Here is a 22,513-nt window from a genome sequence, read left to right on the forward strand (position 1 = left end):
AAATATATTGTGGACCAATTTTTTTGGTGATACAAAATAAAATGAGGGGCTAGAAGTAGGACTACAATGTCTCTTTATTGACTGCAAAATCAATTCCAGTAAATGTTTGTATTGCGATGAAGTGTACTACTACTAAGCAAAATCATTTGTAGCATACAGTCATGCAGTAACGTCGAACTAAGCAAACCAAACATAACTTGGTAAAGGTGAAAGTCCTTCGGAAGGGATGATTTCTTAACAATTCATTTTAGTGAATACATTTTATCTTATTAATGAACACAATGGTGAGAGGCATATATTGCGTTCCTTCTAAAAAATACTATTGCATTCAAGCAGGTCGATTTGAGAGGGGAAATATATTGTGGACCAGATTTTTTTGGTGATACAAATTAAAATGAGGGGCTAGAAGTAGGGCTTGAACAATTCATAAAAAATAATACTATTGCATTCAGTCAGCTAGATTCGAGAGGGAAAAATATATTGTGGACCAATTTTTTTGGTGATACAAAATAAAATGAGGGGCTAGAAGTAGGACTACAATGTCTCTTTATTGACTGCAAAATCAATTCCAGTAAATGTTTGTATTGCGATGAAGTGTACTACTACTAAGCAAAATCATTTGTAGCATACAGTCATGCAGTAACGTCGAACTAAGCAAACCAAACATAACTTGGTAAAGGTGAAAGTCCTTCGGAAGGGATGATTTCTTAACAATTCATTTTAGTGAATACATTTTATCTTATTAATAAACACAATGGTGAGAGGCATATATTGCGTTCCTTCTAAAAAATACTATTGCATTCAAGCAGGTCGATTTGAGAGGGGAAATATATTGTGGACCAAATTTTTTTGGTGATACAAATTAAAATGAGGGGCTAGAAGTAGGGCTTGAACAATTCATAAAAAATAATACTATTGCATTCAGTCAGCTAGATTCGAGAGGGAAAAATATATTGTGCACCAACTTATTTAGTGATACAAAAATGAAATGAGACGCTAGAAGGAGGGCTTGAACCTCCGACCTTGTGGTTAACAGCCACACGCTCTAACCAACTGAGCTATTCCAGCTACATGTGTACTCAAATTGGAAATCCTTTAATACAACCGATTTTGTACCAGTTTGGGCCTCCTGGTTTACGCACCTACTAGGCCGTAGGGCACAGGCCCATGAAAACAAATCTTTGTCCGCCGCCCGCATTGGGCCCTGCCTCCCCTTCCCCTTCGCTGGTTCTTCTGTTCCGCGCCGCGCTCGCGAGACGCACACCACATCGCGCGCCGGCGTCGCCTCAGCAGGTATCCAGCCGGCCTACGGCCGCACTGAGCTCTCGCGGGACAGGCAGAGACCACGGTCGGCCGCGATGGCTGCTGCCGCCGCGCCAGCCTCCTCTTCTTCCTCCCCTGGCTGGGACTTCACCTGGTGACCTCCTCTCCCCCTCCATGCCTGCTGTTTGTAGTCAGATTTATTTGTCACCGCAGCATATCCGTCGACGCGGTCTGCTGCCGAGCTCCCTAGATTTCTTGTTCAGAAGCATGTGCGCCTTCCTCTCCGCTGAGTGCTGGCTGTCGCGTTATTACAATCATGCGGGTGTTTCTTTCCACCTGCCTGCTTCGTGTTCGACGGATTGCCTGGAAGAAGCTAGCGCTAGTTTTAGGCCAAAAGCAAGGCATGGCAAACTCACCCTGATCTTGTGTTCCCAGTTGTACTCATCAACCGTAGTGCTGTTCTACATCAAATTTATTGCGGTGTGTATCTTTTCTTAGCAAGGAAGTGTGACGGCGTATTGATCGATTCTAGACCTTATTTGCACTGTATTGGGTAGCAAATGATTTCATGAAGTGTTGCCCTTCCTGCACTCCATGTCAATGGTTCCTGGAGAAATTTTAGAGTGCACTAACAGCCTTTTTGTTTGGCCGCAGCAACTTTGAAGTTGATTATGGATCTGAAGAACACGCTTCCATTGTCTACAAGACATTAGCTGTTGACAAGGAGGTAAACAAGTTGAATTCTACACCCTCTGTACACTAATGTAGGACGTTTTTGCATTTCAAATTGAACAGCAAAAACGTCTTATATTAGTGTACAGAGGTTGTACTTTTAAAACAAGTCTCCTGCTAACATTAACTCCTCATGTTTTCTCTCTGTTCATGACACGTTTGTCAGAAATTTCATTTGGTGTGTATGTGTTGCAGTTGCAGCCAGATAAGGTCAGGAGGGAGATGACTGTTTCTGGTGGCAAGCTCCTCGTGTGAGTAAATCCATACCATCTATTCTAAGAATCGCCTTTCCGTCGCTGCGTGAAGCGTATTTGTTTAATCCCTTGTATTTTTGAATTCAGGCGCTTTGAAGCAGTAGAGGCTCGGTTTCTGCGAGCGTCATTCAGCGCATTTGTCGACCTTATGGTACTTATCACAAAGCTTGTCGAAGAATACGGCGTAAGCAAGGAAGAGCATTCCTGATAAGCGATATGATCTAGTTAGTCAAACATGTGGTCATTCAGACCACCTGTATTTGCCCGGATCTTCTCCTGTGAAGGTACTGTGTATTTGTGAATTCTGAATGAAACATTTTGTACTCTGTAGTATGGATTACTTCCCATTCGAATTTCACTGTAATGAGAAAGAACCTCCAGAGCCCCGGTTCCTCGTAGACGATCCGAGGGTGAAAAATTATCATGAAATCGGGAGGAGCAGAGAAACATCAGATATCATATTTTTCTTAGAAGTTTTCCTCAGTGCGTTGGCTCTTTTGTTTATTTCTAAGAGTGGATACTAGGTCGGTGACATTTAAATGAGAACCTCCATGTGTCGAGGGATTGAGCCCGAGCCACATGATTTTAGCTGAGAAGTTGTGAGAATTTTAGGTTTATGGGTTTGGTGTCAACTGCTTCCTTCCTGGCTCTGTTTAGAGGTGGTCTGCCTTGTTTCTAGACAGGGGAGTAACTGTTAGCTCTGAACCTGATCACCAAGAGCCCGGAACTTGAAAAACACTACAACTAAGAACTGTAAGTATATCGCTTCAATTGTTGGAAGTTATCCACTAATTGTTCAGTCGGATTGCATGGAGGGAGGCCACTCCAGAGGTTCAGCTGCGGCAGTATATGAGGATTGGGTACATCAAAGTACAACATTAGCTAGTGCAACATTACAAGGCATTATTGGAGCTTTAGACATGAATTCAGGGTGCACCCAAAAAAGAAAAAACTACAGCAAAGGGTGAAGTTTGCATGGGAACACAGAAACGACAACCAAAGAATTGTTGCACAGGAGTTTAATACACCAAACATCATTGAAATACAAGGAAAACAGGTCTGTGGCACACACACAAATAAGTTGAAGGATGGAATTATATTATTAGTAACATTTATACATGTCACACAGGCAGAACTACATGAAACCCCGTGGATTGAACAAATCGCATGATATAGCAGGATGTCAAGGAAGAACTTGACACGTCCAAGTTTTTCTTTTTCTGGCAATCTACAAAAATCCTATTATTCTACACTTGTCGAGCAGGACAACGCCCAAAAGAATAAGAAGAAACTAAGTGAACAATATAGCACAATTTTACATCAAGACCACGGCTACGATGCAATCAAGATAGTTCAGTGGGTTACCACATGTCAGAAAAAACCTTCAAGGGGCTGAATCTTCTCTGATACCTGATTTCTTTGGGTGATGCTCCTCTTCTCCCTCTCTGATGTGAGGCATGCTAAAAGACATATCAGCAAACCCCAGTTCACTGCTTCCAAATGACTCGCAATCCACATTGCGTTTGTAAGCTTCATGGAGCTGCAGCACATACTCCAGGTGCCACAAGACCTCACCCATTGATGGCCTGGTTCTCCCATCATCAGCAAGACACTTCTCCGCGATATCACCAAACTTCTTCAAGGATTCTGGCGAGTAGTCACCATCCAGCCGTGGATCCGCTATTGCTTCCAGTGAACGCTGACGCTGCCATCTCATAGCCCATTCTGCCAAGTTGATTTGATCCTTCGGCACTGAAGGGTCTATAACCGGCCTGGCACAAGCAACTTCAAAGAGCACCACACCAAAAGAATACACATCAGATTTTTGTGTCAATTGCTGCCTCCGGAAGTACTCTGGATCAAGATACCCGAAGCTACCCCTGATTGCTGTACTAACATGGGTCTGGTCCAGTGTTGGTCCAGTTTTCGACAACCCAAAATCTGCTATTTTTGCAACAAAGTTCTTGTCCAACAGGATGTTAGTAGTCTTAACATCCCTATGAATTATACCCCGATCTGCTCCCGTGTGGAGGTAGTGAAGGCCCCTGGCCGCACCAATGCAGGCATCAATCCGTTGCTTCCATGTCAAAGGTGGTAGGCCACTTCCATAGAGATGGCTTCGCAATGTCCCCTTGGCCATGTATTCATAGACCAGAATCATCTCCTTCTGCTCTTCACAATAGCCAATCATCGCAACAAGGTGCCGGTGCCTAAGCTTGGAGAGCATCTCGATCTCTGTTTCAAATTCTTTCAGTCCCTGACCACATAATGGATTTGCACGCTTGATTGCGACTGTAATGCCATCATCGACCTCACCCTTGTAAACCTTGCCAAAACCTCCAGAACCAATGACCAATGACTCGTCAAAGTTTTTTGTGGCAGCTCTAATATCTGCAATGCTGAATCGTCTGCCCATCCTATGACCAATGGAAGATGAATTGCGTGCCAAGGGTGCTTTCTTGGATGCGCGGGCATCTGTAGTGCTTTTCATAGCCTCATGGAGGACCAGAGGGTGCCAACCAGCAGGGACCTCCTCGTTAACAGCTTTTCGTTTCCTCCTTACATAGCACCATGAGAACAGAGCAACACTTGCCAGTGCCACAAAAGCGGCCGAGCCAATACCAACTTCTTCCCATAAACCTATCCTGCTCCGACCCTTGGAACGCCCCCTTTTGTTGCCCATATCAATATGACCAAGCACATAATCAAGGTTGCCACTCCTGCTGAGCTTGAATATCTCCAAACCATTGAGAAGTGCATCGGTACCTGAAGCACTGGTCATGGAGTCTGGGCCTAGCTGAAGCCAGAGTGAGTCTACCTGCTGCGGCAAACTATCAAAGTAGTCTTCATGATATGCCTTGTTAATACCTCCGGCCCTGTTGTACACATCATAGTTCTCAGCAGCTGTCTTGTTGTTGATGTAGATCTTGAAGATCCTCTGGCTGGGCTTGTCATAGACAAGCTCACAAAAATGAAGGCGGACCAAGTAATCAAAATTGGGGTGGACCAAGAACCGCCATGTCACATTGAACCGCTTGTCCATGACCATGTTGTTGCCCATGATTCTTGCGGTCTCATAGACATCGATGGGAGCAATTGAGGAGTCGTTGCTTGAGACATACTTTATGGCTGAAGTATTGGACACAATCAAAGCAACATTGGCAGAAAACATGAATGCTTCATCAGTGTACCATGGTCTATGAAGATACTGATCATGTGAAGATGCAAGTGCAGGCCCTCCAATGTTCAGCCGATACATGGTCTCGACAGCTCGGCCGCTTAATTCAGGAGGAATGTGTGCATCCACACCACCAACTTTGTTCACCGTGCCGTTGAAGGAATTATCTGGAGTGAGCATCACCTCGATCGCATTCACAAATGCAAATGAACCGGGCCTTGGATCAAACTCGATCTGCAGGCGAGAACTATTGACTGCAAGAAAGTACTCCTTGACAACCGCAGTGGCAGCTGAATTGCTCACTGAGTTTCTCCAAACAATCTCCTCCGACACGTTAAACTTGGACACCAGCTTGAAGTCATTGGCGACGACATCAAACACTGAACCGTTTGCACTGAAATTCCTGAATGTGGACGGGAAGAAATGCAGCCTGACGCAGTAGTTCCCCGGCAGCAGGCTGAAGTCATACCAAGATGTGGTGGTAAAGAAGCGCGCGGAGCGGTACACCGGCGCCATGATTTCACTGCCATTGCTGCTCCCGGCCAGCAGAGCAGCGATTCCCGGGCTGCTCAGAGTGAAATTCAGGCCAGGGGCCATGTCGCCGATCCATCTCCGGCCATCGGCATCGGCGGTGGCGTTGGAGCCGCAGCTCAGAAACAGCTCCCTCCCGTGAGCCTTCAAGAACTGCAGGTTGGCGAACACGATGCTCACAGCGGCCAGCACGAGTATCCTCATCCGGAGCATCGCTCACAGGTCCGGCAGGGGCGGATCTAGACGGTGCGGCGGCCGGGTGCGCGCCGGCACACCCGAAATCTCGTGGAAGTCAGCTGGGCTTAACTGATCACCGGAAGGCAGGGAGCCCACCAATGGCCAAGACTGCGGGCGGGGCCGAGACGGCGACGAGCGAGGTAGAATGGGAACGGCGATGGCGGCGACGCGCGTGAGGGGCGGAGGAGCTGGGGCCGGCGACGCCGAGCTACGGCAGGGCCGCAGCTACAGGGCACGGTGGATGGAGGTGGTGGGCTGCTAGTGGAGGGATTTCAGAGCCGCATTGGATTGAGGGGAGCTTGAGCTTGCGTGGGTAGGTCGGGAGGGCTCGGGAGAGGGGGAGGGAGGGAGGGGAAGAGGAAGAAGACCGGAAGAGGGAAGAAAGGGACAGTGGACTGTAGAGGGAGGAGGGGTTGGATCTCAGATTCTCCACACTGTAGACTGAGAAGAGAAAATAAACCATCATTGCAAAGTTTTTTCTCCTTTTAGAGCAATCATTTTTGTACAGAGCATGTATAAATTTGACTTTTGAAGAAACTTGCACCGTTGCATTTCTGAATGTAATGGTTAGCCGAAAGTATTATTCCAGCGTCTCGGTCAGGTCATGTCGATGCACCCTCCGGTGCTGGGTGATGCTCGTGAGAAATAATAGAGATTTTCGCTCTTACTTTTGCGGCTCTTTCAGTGGTGACGGTTTCTTTTCCAAGACATTAGTCTGGCAGAACTGTTGCCTTGATGACTTTTCATCTATGATCAACAATGATAGACTAGCCTGGCGATGGGGCGACAATGCGACGGCGGCGCGTCATCGGCCCTTTTCGGAGGATATTGACGGTCGACGGTAGGGGGCTTCAATGTAACTTTTTAATTACTGAGAGGCGCTTGTACTATTGCTTTGATTAATAGATTTGACATTTTCTCTAAACGACAAGAAAATTTTAGTGAATTTAACAACAGTCCTCTAGAGTAGCTAACTATAGGTTACCCATATTCAGCTCGGGAGGCGGTGCGACCGCAAACCGAGCCTCGTAAACAAACAAACAAACTTGTGTCTCAAGTCTTTAGCCAAGCCAATAATACACCAGAAGTTAACTTGCAGAGCCAGAAATGACTTATCGACACCTGTTTACACTAGCTACGTCCAAAGCAAAACTAGCTTAGTCCTTGAAGTCAACAATTATGCCCCAAGAAATGCAATAACGCCCTCACAAAAACAAAAGCTCAGCCAAACGGTTGCTTTCCTCCCTGAAAAGTGGGGGCCGGAGTGAGTGGCGAGGAACTGAGAATCCAGTCACATTCCACCCATCGCCATTGGGCGCCTGTGCTGTGCCGTGACCGACTGCGAGGGTGGTGGTGGTGGGTCACATGATGCACGGTGCAACACATGGCCATGTTCCCAGCCTCCGCGGCCGCTGCCCATCAGATAACACCAATGATAGCGCCCTTGCCCTAATTAGGTTCCATCATCCTTATTTGTCAAAAAAAAAGGTTCCATCATCCTTGGCATGATTGCCTGAATGATTTCTCCCCTTGTCTCCGTCGTGCGCCTAGCAGAATCAGTACCCAAATGTTTCTTCCGGCCACACACCATGCAGGTCAGCACCAACCGTTCCGTTATGCTCCAACATTTATCGGGTGCGTTGGACTGTCATCGGCTGATTCCGATGGCTCGGAAAAAGTCGGGTTTCATTTCGGTTTGATTGATGTCACAACGAAAAAAAGTGTATGCATGAATGTGGAGACGCCGACGCATAGCGTAGAGATAGTGGCAAGACTTGGCAACCCCTGTATTTATTATACGGTCGTCAGAGCAAAAAGTCTACACCATTTTCATCTTAAAAAAGAGAGACATAACGACTGGCAAGCTTTGCAGATCACATCGAGCAAATGAAGCGGCAATACAATGAGAAGAAAAATAATTTTGGTCAAGGGTAGGAAGGAGGGAGGAAGCTGCCTGCCTGGGGCGAGAACGAACAAACAATGAGACAAAGCCTTGCCGCAGTTTCTCAGTTCCTGCTGATGATAAGGCCTGCGGCATGTGGCTCCTGCGTCGCGTGTCAGGGCTACCAATATTTTAACTAGCCGCATGAATAAACAAGCAGAGAGCCCAACGTAGGGGTGCAGAATTTCTTTGGTCCATGTTATGTTCCTGCTGAAACGATTCGATGGCAATCATTCAAACACGGCGTACGTCTGCAGGCGTAGAAAATGTGCAACTTGACGTTGTGTTCGGGACACTGGATGGGTGCCTTTCGGGAGCACTACTACTAGTCAGTAGGAGTCACTTGCAAGTATATCTGGCCATGGGCCGGGCCGGGCCGGGCTTGGGCCGGGCCTAAAAAAGCCCACAGCAAAAAACTGAGGCCCAGGCCCTACCATCGGGCCTACTTTTCAAGCCCAAGCCCGGCCCATCTGGTAAAAAGCCCTGAAAAGCCCTTAGAGCTTAGGGCCGTGGGCCGGGCCTCTTCCTTAAAATGTCAATATGCCAAGCCCAAGCCCGTCCAGGCCCTGCTGGTGGGCTCAAAACTCAGGCCCAAGCCCGGCCCACAGGCAAGCCCATCGGGCCTAGGCCCTGGATTTTAGGGCTGGGCCTGGGTGGGCCGACAGGGCCGGGCCTGAGATGGCCAGGACTACTTGCAAGTTGCAGCGACTCACACTGCTAACTGCTAAGCAAAACACACACAATTTTCTCATGAAAAGTCGTAGTAGGAGGCAGAAAGCAAAACAAAAGGAGCAATCATTTTGCTTCCATAATACTACTATGCTCTGATAATGGATGCCGTCCTAGCTAAACATTTAGGAAACAATAAGGGCCTCTTTGATTTGATTCACAGGATTCTAGAAATACGGGAATAGGAAAAACATAGCATTGAAATTGTAATGCTCATCTCAATCCTACAAGATCTTGTGTCGTTTGATTGCATCATAGAAAAATAAAGGATTCCTTCGAAAAGGTTTGAGTGGATGCTAGAAATCCTATGAGTACTAGTACAAAAAAATCGTTAGGAAAAATTCATATAGGATTCAATCCTGTTAATCAAACAACCAATATAAGAAAAATTCCTAAGAATTCTAATCCTCCAAAATTCCTATGAAAATCCTTTGAATCAAATGAGCCCTAATTGCTGAAATGGCAAGGGAAACAGTAGGTTTGTAGGTTCTCAATCTTTTTGATGGTTTGAGAAAGGCGTTAATCAACATGAAACCATGAAGCCAAAGTCAATTTGTGGATGTTCATCAAAATCTGCAAAAGTAGTAGGAGAAGGGGAGGTTGGAGAGGGACAAGGGGGGTTTGGGGAGAAAACCGATACCCTGAATTGATGGAAGGGAAATGGTTCGGTTACAAGTCATTTGGCATCACCTAGCAGAGTCTCTTGCTGGCATATATCCGCTAAGCTACCACGATGGGCCACCACGCTAGATTTTAGTTACAAGACCCAAGGCCTATTCGGGACGCAACCCACAGACAGTTCACAGGAAGATAAGGGTACGTGACAATCCTGCTCCCTTAAAACACGGCTTGCCCTCAAGCCGGTTTCACAGTTGCTTGAAGACATGCACCAGGACAATCAGTCTAGAGAATGCTCAGTCTTAGTGCAATTGCGGCACGAGTGTGTCGCCTCGAAGTCTTGTGCATGAGCTGTTGAGAACTTGGCCTACCAATTGAGCATTAAGACATTACTAGCATGGTAGCATTTACGTCGGCAACCGATGACACGTGATGTTTGAGCTGAGATACGTGCAACACAGGATGAACTTGGCTTGACGGCGGCAAGTCGAGGCGGTAGGAAACCACCCCCACCTTCTCCTGTATCTTGTAAGGGTTGAAGAAGCGAAAGGTCAGTTTTTGGTTACTTTGCACTGCCACACGTTGTTGAATGTATGGGTGTAGCTTGAGATAGACAAGGCCCCCACTGCAAATTCTCGATCCGTGTGACGTTTGTCAACCTAGTACTTCATGCCTTGTTGCGCCTTGAGAAAATGATGACACATCACTTCAGTAGTGCCAGTTCGCTCTTAGAGCCATGTTTCCCGATCAACTAGGACGCATGTATTATTTCCTAGTATTCCAGATGGCGCGGGGTCTGTCTGTAAAGTGCCTCAAACGGTGTCGTCCCCAATGACGAGTAATGTGTTGTGTTGCTAGCGAAAACTACTCATTCCATTTCTTTGGATTCGCATGGACTGTGCACCTTAAGTAAGTTTCCACACATTGGTTCATATGTGTTCGTTTGTCTGTTCCTTTTCGGGTGGTAAACCGAGCTCATGTGCAAGGTTGTGTCCAAGAGACGGAAGAGTTCACGTCATAGGTTGTTGGTGAAGATGCAGTCTCGGGCTGAGATGAGTACCTCGGGTAACCCATGAAGGCGGTAGACATGTGTCATGTAGGCTTGTGTTGGGAAATGTAGTAGAGAACAAAAATATTCACCCTACGATCACCCAGGAACAATATGAAGATGCATATAGGGTTGGGATCAACGATCGTAACCGACTCCGAAGTTGCAACAGAAGTGGATGAGTTGGTGTAGATCTTACTTGGAGTCCCTGGAACCATTGATGACGACCCCACGAACCGCCCTCGAATGATCCCTCGAACGAAAGACCGAAAGGACAACCTCTCTACTTGGGTGTAAGCGTACGGTCTGCACGATCTGGCAGTGCTTCGCCTTCCAGAGCTAATTGTCGCCGGAGAATTAGAGGTATGATATTAGAACCATACTGGGATTCTAATTATGAGGATTCGAGGAACTATACCAAACTCTAATTAGTCAACTAGGACCAAGTAGAATTAGGGCTAGATGAACTAGAGGAGGCTCCAAAACTTGTGTGTAGAAAAGGGCCAACACCTCATGTATATATAGGTTAGAGGGGAGAGGAGGGGCTGCCACCAAGGAGGGAAAGCCCCTCCTTGGTGCGCTGGCCAGAGGGGAGGAGTTGGATCCTTCCCCACTAGGATTCGCCCCCCCCCCACACACACAAGGAAAGGGGGGCTCCTCAACTTGGGCCCTTGTGGCCCAAGTTGATATTTAATTTAATATAAAAGCCTTCTAATAATTACTAGACCCTTATATATAAAAATTTTCCACCTATATATTAATTATCGGTAATACACGGTATTGCCCGATAAACTCTGAAACCCTTCCAGTGACCCCGAAACGCTTCCGGTTCCTCTCAGAACTATTCCAAATATTAATGAAACAATTCCACAAATAAATCCTGGATACTCTTGTCCTACTAACACTCAACAAATTGTGATTACCTTAAGCTTGTTACCCCGTAGGTTCGGTAAAACACAGACATGAACGAAACCCCTACGTTCAATGATCGATAGCGGAACCGTGGATGTCCATAACGATCCCTATGATTACACGAACGACATTCGAGTGAACCTTTGGTTATCATGTGATGTTCCCTTTGCTTCACGATACTTTGCAACACCCAAGGTGCATCGGTATCCTCCTGGGTCATGCACATCCTCACTATACCATTGATCCTGTTGCCGGTATTATTCTTCTTTCTCGTTAATGGTTCCGACATCCTCGTGACATAGTCACCTGTGTCTGGCCAGATCATGATGGATGCCGTCACACCGAGAGGGCCCTAAGAATATCTCTCCATCGTCGGAGGAGCAAATACTCCCTCCGGTCATTTTTACTTTGCACATAAGAATTGTCTGAAGTCAAACTTCGTAAAGTTTGACCATATTTACATGAAAAAATATTAACATCTACAATGTTAAATTTATACGATATGAAAACTAAAGTCATGATGCATCTAATTTTGTTGATTTCACATTCTGAATGTTGGTGTTTTTTCTATAAATTTGGTCAAAGTTTACGAGGTTTGACTTCAGACAAATCTTATATGCGAACTAAAAAGGACCGGGGGAGTACCACTCTCGAGCTATCTAGTCCCTTGTCAAACTTTCCGATGAACCCTTAAGTTGTCGTCATGGTCATCTTGTTACACATGACATTTGAGCAACCCCAAAGCCCATCGTATGGTAGGAAGTGACTACGATACTCTCATGGTCTGAAGAACTAAAACACATGCTAACACTCCATGCTATAACAAGTGATTATAGACGATATTATCTCAAAGTATAACAAACAAGATTGGGTCGATTCAATATGATCATTCTTCTAACGTCATACTCTCAATGTTGTTTCAGGACTATCGTTACACTTAACGAATCCTGAGACCCGAAAAACATGATCACTAATCAACACTTGAGCCATTCTTAGAGGCAAGACCGGGAACCTATACTTTACCGTTTATCATTTCACATGTGCATATGAGTTTTCCACTGAATCGCATATTTCAGTATCATATATAGCAGTTATAGCATAAAATATAAACTCTTAATTATGAAAACAGAAATATAATAATACAATATTATTGCCTCTAGGGCATATTTCCAACAGCTTGAGCAATTTGGAGTGTCGTGAAGGGATGTGCCAAAGGGAAATAAAAGACAATACTTCGTGAACTTGTCAATGACCACGAGAATCACATCACATCCTTGTGAGTGGGCAATCCTTTAATGAAGTACAAGCTCAACACTTCCCATGGTATCTTAGGCATAGGTAATGGCTGCAGCAATCCAAGGGACTGCACGTGCTCAGGCTTACTTGTTGTCATATTGGGCAAGCTTGAACAAATAAATGCACTGCGTCCTTGAGCTTGGCCCTACAAACACTTGCTTGGTGCACTAATAGGTTGTTCTGATCCTGAGTGCCCACCCACTCATGAACCGTGAAGAGCATGTAGAATATGTTATCGGGCTAAGGTTTGGGGGCCTACCCATACTTGACCTATGTAATGCAGGAGACCATCCCGGAGCTCATCGCCTGCAACATCCTGCTCGGGTATCACAACAAGTTCTTGCAATAGTCGTTGTGCTGAAGGATCATCCTGATATCCTACTTTCAGATTTCCCATCTAGACTGGAGTAGCACTAGATACGACAAGAATGGAGGCATTAGCTGCAGGTTGCCTGGATAATTCATCCGCAGCTCCATTGGTTTACCATTGCTTGTAGTGAATTTTGAACCGCAGCCCCATTAACTCGTCGAAAGCCTTGTGTTGGATTCATGTGTAAAGCTGTTGGTCAAGCAAGTTGAGCAGGCTTTTATGATCTCCTAATAAGGAATCCCTAGTGTTGCAAGTATGCTCCCCATTTCTCAACTACCATGATGATGTCAAGACATTCCTTTTCGTATGTGGAGTACCCCAGACTCCTGAGAAAGGCTATTGGGTAGTCTTGCATCAACACAAACCCCATCCCACATTGGTGGCATCTGTTTTAAGCATCCTTTTTCAAAATCATATGGGGAGAGCACTGGGGACGATGTTGTTGATGTCTTAAGAACTTCAAAAGCACTTTGTTGCTCAGGGGCCCATGCAAATGGTGCTCCTGCGTGAAGTAATTTGTTTAGTGGTTTGACAATCTCTCCATGGTGGTGAACAAATTTGCGATAGTAACCCGTGAGACCCAAAAATCTCCTGAGCTCATGGAGTGTCTTGGTTTGGGGCAAATCAACAACCTACACCTTGGAGGGATCAGAGACTTAATGTGCTCCCACTATGTGCCCCAAGTACTCCAAACTTTGCTATTCCAAGGAACATTTCACTGGTGCGCGTCGGTCCTAAACAAACGGTTTTTAACCCCTTTCCGCGACGGCCTTCGGAACCGTTGCCAAGTGAGTGTGTGCGATAGGGGGTCCTTCCCACACGACCCAGAAACCGTCGGGGATATGGAACAGTGATCCAGAGGCCTTCCAAAATGTAATCGTGTGCGATGTAGCACACACTAAATTCTTTCGCACGTGTGGTATCGGTGATTAAGCGTTTCTAATGACGCAGTGAAACCATACGGTCTGTCGTAACGAACCGTTTGGGAAACAGTATGTAAGGCACACGGGCCAACATATGAACTGTGTGCGATTTGTGCCCTATCGCACACGAGTTTTCTGCGTAACCCGTCTGCCATGCTAGACTCCATCGCACACGTTTTCCAACAATTACCGTCTACGATAATGTTAGATCACAAACGGTTCAGGAGCCCCTTCGCACACATACAAGTGCTGCAGACCGTTTGTGATTTGTTAGGTATCACCGACGGTTGCCGTGTGCTTTTCGTTTGGGATCCCACACGTTTCCTGAAAAAAATACGACTGGGATTGTATTTTGCATTGGGCACGGTTTACTCCCAGTTCTCGTGTGCGATAACGCCATATCACAAACGGTTCCGGAGAACCTACGCACACGTAGTAGCGCCGTAAATCGTTTGCGACCTGCTGTGTATCACCGACGGTTCCGCTACGATTGACGTATGCTTTCCGACGTGGATCGCACACACTCATTTAGTTGAACCGTGTGCGGAGCAATTGCCAGGTTAAAACAAAAATATCCCTTTTTGAATCGGCACGCAAAAAGCAAATTTGCCACAATATTCAATTGAACAAATAAACAAAAATATCCCTTTTTGAATCGGCACGCAAAAAGCAAATTCGCCACAATATTCAATTGAACAAATAAACAAAAATATCCCATTTTGAATCTGCACGCAAAAAGCAAATTCGCCACATTATTCAATTGAACAAATAGTGTCCACAGGAAGAACATTCATCAGATTTCGCAACAATTGCAATTGAACATATGGTAGCTAAATTCCAATGATTTGTCCACACATATATGCATTACATAATTAATCATAGTGTACGAACTACGAAGACCTCATCAGATGGAAAACAATGGATCCATGCGTTATATGTTTAGCGGCTAACTCTTACTCAATGTTTCAGGAGACGCATGCTGAAATCTTCATTATCACCAGTGGGATTGATGTAGTGATCCAGGAAGAAGTCACTGATAAATCTCCGAACCATCAACAATTCACCAGCCGGGAGCGGTTCAGGGGTCCTCGGTTTTAAGATGAGCTGCAGTATTTTTAAGATCAGAATGTGCCATATGAGTGGAGTAGAAGATATTAATTAAGATAGATTTACTGATACTAATTCGTGAGGATCGTCACAACTATCAGCAGATTTGCAGATGGAGATCATGTGTCTGCAAACATAGTATCCACAAAGGTTGGTCCCTGCTTCTTGGCGAGGACACTGAAAATTTTTGTACAAAATTAGTCATGTATTTATCCTGTTAGGAACAACCTAACCGGTGTTAGATGTATTATTTTTTCTTTGGACAAAATAGAAAGGGGTTTATTTAGAAGCTTGAACATTTGACTAGCGTAAGGAAAGGTATTTGCAGACTGTTGGATAAATTTTCCGAAAATAATGGATTTTGGTGTGTTACTGGAGAAACAATCTCGTGTTGCAGAGGTAGTTTCCTCTTGAACAAGTTCCCTGTTTTAGTTTCCCACAATGCGAGAACACTGCAAATGATGATGAATTTTGACAACATCAATTATTGAACCAGATATGAATGCAAATTAATTTCAACATCATAGAATTCAATACCTATCCAAGAATTGCTGAAGATGCGTCAGATCCTGAGCGTTTGTTGACTCTCTGAGAGAATCGATGTAGTAAACTGTGTTCTTGTTTGGAACAATGAATACCAATATCCAGTGATTGCAACATATTAAGAAAGCCATGAACTTACGAATGATGTCGAAATCTGAAAGACAATCAGTGTATGCGTGGTTGTTTACTTGACTTACCCTTCATGATATGGCCAGAGAAATGATTCTGCATGGGACGTGTTTTCAAAGATACGGACGACCGTGTTAATGGCCCAGTCCCGTCGGTCCTTTTCATGCAATGCTGCGCCATTTGCTAATGCAGGATCTATGAAATACACACTCTTACTTTGTCTTCTCTGCGCGTTCAATCCCCTAAGAGGAATAAAATGCAGTTAGTTGTTTATCATTTACAGCCTTGTATGGAGAAGTTGATCAGAGTTTGTTAAGTACTTACAAAATCACGCATCTAACAAGAGTGGCATCGAGCACTTTGAAGTTGAAGAAGAGATGTAAGTCCTCGAAACTCACAATGATGGAACCAGCATCGTGTCGGAAATGATCTCTGTTGTAGTGGACTAGCAAATGGTGATGACCTTCTGACATTTGATCCATGCAATATTCATGTAACTCGCGGCAACTGGAGCTGCACTCATCAAAGTATTCGCCAACAAGAAATGGCTGGCCATGGACGTAATTGCGTGCTTCAAGTACGTCTGCTTTTCTTTTAGCAAGAAACAATGCTACTTGTTCATCATCCATGGCGTCAGAACTAATATTACTCCCCGATTCGAACAAGCTGCTATTAATTTGGTTCTGGGCGATGAGTGCTTGAAGTAAGAGGCAATCATTCTCTTTCCTCTTCACTTTCCCGTTGCGCTTCCTCGTGGTCGTGGGTGTAGCCTTTTTGGCAACTTCCTTCTTGGTACTTGAAGCATTTCTGGCAGAACGTCTGGTTGCCTGCATGGTAGACTACCGAGCAGACGGTGAAGCTTGGTCGGACTTCTTAGCAGACTGTTTATCTATGCCGGACCGCTGAGCTGGCGATGCTGCAGTGACGGAATGCTGGGTTGTAGGAGCAGAGGCATCGGACTGCTGACCATGCGTTGAAGCTATGTTGGGTTTCTGCGCAGGTGGTGCCAACTTGTCGGTGTGCTCAGGAGGCCATGCTAACGCGTTGGTTTGCTGAGCAGGAAGTGCTGATGCATTGGTGTGCTGATCATGCGCCTGCGGATCGACGGACTGATGAGCAGTCAGTTCTGGACCTACAGACTGCTTAGCAGGCAGTTCCGAAGCATCAGACTGCTTAGCAGTCTGTTCCACCAGGTTGGTCTGCTGAGCATGTGCTGCAGCTGGGTCTCCCACCACTGCTTCAGCGGCCGGCATCTGAACCGGTGGTGCGTCATCAGCAGTTGTAGGCCTTGCCACTGGCTGCTTTGGGGCGGAGGATGACATGGCCTGTACGCCACAAAGTCAGTCCGGCTGATCACAGGTTGATGCATCAGCCCGCGAGAGCTGCTCTGGCAAGGAGAGCGTCACCGGTTGAGGGGCGACAGTGGTTGCTCTTGGTGGGGCTTCAGGAATCTCATCGATGAACTCTACTTCCTTTTGTGGCCATTGGATGTGATGTAACAGTGTTTCTCCCAAGGTCCTTTGCTCATCGAAGTCTCCTAGGACATTCTTCAGGGAAAATTCATTAAATTCGGGCTTTACTTCAGTCACGTAGCACTTCACATAGCCCGGCTTCAATGGCGCATTGTCCAAGAAGAGGCCATCTTCCAAGAAGGGTGGGCAAACCCAGGCTATTGCACATTTTAATGTACCTTCATAATGTGTAGGCACACCCTTCAGTCTGTCTTTCATTCCAGATAGACCAGATATAGCATCATCACGAGCAGCTGCAGTCTCAGTGTCGCTGGGGTCAACTGATGCACAGCTACTCTTGTGCAGTGTTGTCACGCAATAAACAACATCATCCATGCCCGCCTCCCCTCCCATCTGCTGGCTATATGTCAGTGTTAGAGTCTTCTGCATCATCATTGAATCCTCAATATCCTTTCGAACAGCTGGATAAATCTCCTTCTTCAACTTTTCAAACAATGCATTCTGCTTCATTTCACTCCTTGCTTTTTTCATGCCGAGCCTCTCTTCTTTGCTGAGTGTGAAAGCCCTCTTGTGCGGGACATTAACACCTATACCCCTTGCACGGCCAGGGGGCTCTTTTGTGTCCAGAGCAATGGACAAAATGTCACATGGCCCTGAGTTCCTGTAGAACCTTCCAGGGATCTTGGAAGCCTCTACCATCACTTCATACAGTTTGGCGTCACGTGCGTTTTCAAAGTAATAAGTTCCGTCATCACGCCTCTTTGCACGTGCCTGCAAGTAGTCTCTGGTGCGTTCGCCCTTGATTTCACTAAAGGCCGGATTCCCACCCGCCGCTACTGCTTCTTTGTCCTCCTGTTCCCATATCAGTTTCATGCCGTAGTATCCTACCACACCCATATGGTGGGGGTGTATGTTCTTTTTCTGAAGTTCTGATTGCTTGAAAATCTTCGCAGCAAACTCTGGAGTTGCCCTGACCCTTTTGAATTCTGCCCAGTCTGCCTTTGTAATTTGGGGGTATGCGGGGATTGGGTCCTTGCCTTCACTCAAGTACTTCTTGTACAGCACGTGCTTCCAGTTTCTCCAAGCATCCCTAGCCTTCTTCAGTGCAGCGTGTTCCACCTGCATTCTCCACTGCTTTGGAACGTTGAAGTGATCCATGATCTCCCGGACTATCCTTCGCCGTGTTTCTGTGTCAGCCTTCCGAAACCCCGGCAGATTAATGTTGAGCCTTGCCCTGCCAACAAGTCCACACACACTCCTGAACCTCTTGCGTGCTTTATCTGGTTTAGTTGGAGCCCAGGACTTTAAATCAATCTCAGTTACTTCATATACACCTTTAGGCTGGTGTGTGGGCTTCCTTGGAGGGTTCCTCCGTGTCCTGACCGGAAGAGTAATTGCTGCAGCTCTATCTCGTTCAAGACTACTTGATCCCTCACAATGTACTGAAGACCTAGGGTTGTCCGAATCAGATGAAGATACATGGCCTGAATGAGTGCTGTCGCTGCTACTCGGCATCTACAGAGAACACATGCGAAACTCGGGAAAGGAGGATAAGCATAAAACTAACAACTTGGTATCAAGCTTTCTAAACATGCCATGCAATAATTTAGAAAATGTACGGCTAATTTGTTAAGTTTGTGTGACTCGGGCGCCCGCGATCTGTAAATAGGCAGTAACTTATTGGAACAAATACAACTTATATGTAGTAAGGAAGGTAGATAATGAACATATATACGCTCTCTGTTATTTTATAGCCAATTTGGGAACATACAGAACGAAATTGGAAGAGGGATTGCGAGGAAATATGCCTCACCGCGGTGGAGAGCAGTAACTAACATGCTTCTTAATGCAAACCCAGCCGAACCACAGGAGAGGCGAGGGTTACTGCATCGATATGCTCGAGGGTGGCTGGCGAGCGAACGAAGACGGCGAGGCATGGGCCGCCGCATGTTGGGAACGGCAGTGGAGGTATGCTTGACGCCAAAGAGCGGGCACACGGCCGGGGTGAGCACGGCGGCGCCAGAGAGGGTTCTGCTGTGGATCTGGGGGAAGGGGGAGCTGGCGAAGGAGATTGGGTGGACTAGTTGAGTGAAACGCGGGCGGACAGTGGGGGGTGTTGGCGGCCTAGGTGAAAAAGGTGAAAAATATCCCCAGTCGCCGCGCGCGCGGAAAGGCCTATGCAAACGGTTGCCTCTAAGCGCTCGTGTGCACAAACAGAATAATTTCGTTTGAAATGAAGACGTACTAATTTTGAAATGAAGACGTGAGTTCATCGTTTCTCATCTAAATTTTTCGCACGTAAACCAATCACAATTTTAGCACGGGTTTGATTTGCTGGCGCATTTCAGGTCTCGTGTGCTATATGTAAGACATTTTTTGGCATTTACCGTGCATGTTGGCATATAGAACAATTCTAGCCGGACTGCATTTCCTGTCAAAAGGGATGAGGATTGCCGTTCGATCTGGGAGCATCCAACGGTGCAGACGTACGATCTGTGGGGTTTGGGTTCTGGCCAATCAGAACGCACGACTCAGATCGCGTGCGTGGCAGAGGGGTGGGGGGTGCATCGGCCACGGTTTAGTGGACATACGGCTTTCGTGAGTGAACCGTGTGCTCTTTGAAAACATTTACATTACCTAACATCATATTTTTGTTCGAATGAAAACATGAGTTCATCGTTTCGCCTCTAACTTTTTGCACGGTAAGAAATCATGAGTATAGTGGAGAGTGTCATATACTAGTATCATGAATATACAATACATATGATACTACCTTTAATTAATTATAGCGCATGGTATAATACATAGAGTATAGTATCATATATAGATCATATCTATTGCCATGCATGACACAAATTAGCATCACATTTAACATGATATGGTATCTACCTACTATATGTTACTCTAACCCTCTTTACATATATTTAATTCTTTGCCACATCAGCATACTTGCTATTTCCGAGTGCATGACATCGTCGGCTATGATACCACCACTATGGCCAGCCTTATATAGTGGGGAGTATCATATACTATATATATATAGTATCATGCATATGATATATACTAGTGTATGATACTACGTACGTACCTTCATAGTGCATATATAGTATCATAGAGTAGTACTAGCTCCCTCTGTAAACTAATATAAGAGTGCTTAGATTACTAAATAGTGACCTAAACGCTCTTATATTAGTTTACGGAGGGAGTATATATCATAGATGACCGTATTTATGGCCATGCAGGTATCTACCTATGTTACTGCTTCTTTTCCACATCATCATATTTTCTATTCCCGGGTGTATGATACCGACTATGATACCTATGGCCACCCTAATAAGGCTAGTCGTAATATGGGAGTATCAAGCGGTATGATGCATGCCAACTAGACTTTTTGGATGATGTGGCACACAGTTAAATGATGAAAGAGAGGGCGTGGTATCATATCATGATACTGTATCATATTAAATGATGTACTACTTTGTGTCATGCACGGTAATTAATAAGGAACCTAAGATCGATACTAACTCATGATATTATGCATGCGCGCATTACGGAGGTATTGCCGATCATATACTAGTATCATGCATATATACTCCCTCCTTAGGCTTATCTCAAAATTTTAGTTTTTTCCATTTTATAAGGCTCAATTTGGTTGTTCCACATCACATGTCCAGATTCCAAGGTGCATTAATGAAGGAAATATGCCCTAGAGGCAATACTAAAGTATTATTTATTTCCTTATATCATGATAAATGTTTATTATTCATGCTAGAATTGTATTAACCGGAAACATAATACATGTGTGAATACATAGACAAACAGTGTGTCACTAGTATGCCTCTACTTGACTAGCTCGTTAATCAAAGATGGTTATGTTTCCTAGCCATAGACATGAGTTGTCATTTGATTAACGAGATCACCTCATTAGGAGAATGACGTGATTGACTTGACCCATTCCGTTAGCTTAGCACCCGATCGTTTAGTATGTTGCTATTGCTTTCTTCATGACTTATACATGTTCCTATGACTATGAGATTATGCAACTCCCGTTTACCGAAGGAACACTTTGTGTGCTACCAAACGTCACAACGTAAATGGGTGATTATAAAGGTGCTCTACAGGTGTCTCCAAAGGTACTTGTTGGGTTGGCGTATTTCGAGATTAGGATTTGTCACTCCGATTGTCGGAGAGGTATCTCTGGGCCCACTCGGTAATGCACATCACTATAAGCCTTGCAAGCATTGTGACTAATGAGTTAGTTACGGGATGATGTATTACGGAACGAGTAAAGAGACTTGCCAGTAACGAGATTGAACTAGGTATCGAGATACCGACGATCGAATCTCGGGCAAGTAACATACCGATGACAAAGGGAACAACGTATGTTGTTATGCGGTTTGACCGATAAAGATCTTCGTAGAATATGTGGGAGCCAATATGAGCATCCAGGTTCCGCTATTGGTTATTGACCGGAGAGGTGTCTCGGTCATGTCTACATAGTTCTCGAACCCGTAGGGTCCGCACGCTTAACGTTACGATGACAGTTTTATTATGAGTTTATGTATGTTGATGTACCGAAGGAGTTCGGAGTCCCGGATGAGATCGGGGACATGACGAGGAGTCTCGAAATGGCCGAGACGTAAAGATCGATATATTGGACGACTATATTCGGACTTCGGAAAGGTTCCGAGTGATTCGGGTATTTTTCGGAGTACCGGAGAGTTACGGGAATTCGTATTGGGCATTAATGGGCCATACGGGAAAGGAGAGAAAGACCCCAAAGGGTGGCCGCACCCCTCCCCATGGGCTAGTCCGAATTGGACTAGGGAGGGGGGGCGCCCCCTTCCTTGTTTCTCCTTCCCCCTTCCCTTCTCCTACTCCCACAAGGAAAGGAGGAGTCCTACTCCTGGTGGGAGTAGGACTCCCCCCTTGGGCGCGCCACCTCCCCTTGGCCGGCCCTCTCCTCCTTGCTCCTTTATATACGGGGGCAGGGGGCACCTCTAGACACACTTGATATACGATATTTTAGCCGTGTGCGGTGCCCCCTCCACCATATTACACCTCGATAATACCGTTGCGGAGCTTAGGCGAAGCCCTGCGTCGGTGGAACATCATCATTGTCACCACGCCGTCGTGCTGACGAAACTCTCCCTCAACACTCGGCTGGATCGGAGTTCGAGGGACGTCATCGAGCTAAACGTGTGCTGAACTCGGAGGTGCCGTGCGTTC

At 45.7% G+C, this 22,513-nt stretch overlaps 2 protein-coding genes and 1 non-coding gene across 3 annotated transcripts; 1 reads left to right on the forward strand and 2 right to left on the reverse strand.

Moving 5' to 3' along the window:
- Positions 1-994: 994 nt before the first annotated feature.
- Positions 995-1,068, reverse strand: TRNAN-GUU (transfer RNA asparagine (anticodon GUU)). Its single transcript has one exon. It is a non-coding gene; the product is annotated as a tRNA-Asn (tRNA).
- Positions 1,069-1,192: 124 nt separating this feature from the next.
- On the forward strand, positions 1,193-2,732 carry LOC123054591 (uncharacterized). The gene is made up of 4 exons (XM_044478391.1): positions 1,193-1,417; positions 1,918-1,990; positions 2,191-2,246; positions 2,337-2,732. The coding sequence occupies exons 1-4, from the start codon at positions 1,359-1,361 to the stop codon at positions 2,455-2,457; spliced, it is 309 nt and encodes a 102-aa protein (XP_044334326.1). The 5' UTR covers positions 1,193-1,358; the 3' UTR covers positions 2,458-2,732.
- Positions 2,733-3,326: 594 nt separating this feature from the next.
- Positions 3,327-6,558, reverse strand: LOC123054590 (probable receptor-like protein kinase At1g30570). The gene has a single exon (XM_044478390.1). The coding sequence runs from the start codon at positions 6,169-6,171 to the stop codon at positions 3,634-3,636; it is 2,538 nt and encodes an 845-aa protein (XP_044334325.1). The 5' UTR covers positions 6,172-6,558; the 3' UTR covers positions 3,327-3,633.
- Positions 6,559-22,513: the final 15,955 nt, after the last annotated feature.

The sequence above is a fragment of the Triticum aestivum genome, chromosome 2D (genome assembly GCF_018294505.1).
Source record: "Triticum aestivum cultivar Chinese Spring chromosome 2D, IWGSC CS RefSeq v2.1, whole genome shotgun sequence".
In the NCBI taxonomy this organism is placed as follows: domain Eukaryota; kingdom Viridiplantae; phylum Streptophyta; class Magnoliopsida; order Poales; family Poaceae; genus Triticum; species Triticum aestivum.

Bases quoted from the DNA above. Each gene is read 5' to 3' on its own strand.
- LOC123054591 (XM_044478391.1), top strand. From the start codon at position 1,359: ATGGCTGCTGCCGCCGCGCCAGCCTCCTCTTCTTCCTCCCCTGGCTGG. The intron at 1,991-2,190 runs GTAAACAAGTTG...TATGTGTTGCAG, and splicing joins CATTAGCTGTTGACAAGGAG to TTGCAGCCAGATAAGGTCAG. The intron at 2,247-2,336 runs GTGAGTAAATCC...TTTTGAATTCAG, and splicing joins TCTGGTGGCAAGCTCCTCGT to GCGCTTTGAAGCAGTAGAGG.
- LOC123054590 (XM_044478390.1), bottom strand. From the start codon at position 6,171: ATGCTCCGGATGAGGATACTCGTGCTGGCCGCTGTGAGCATCGTGTTC.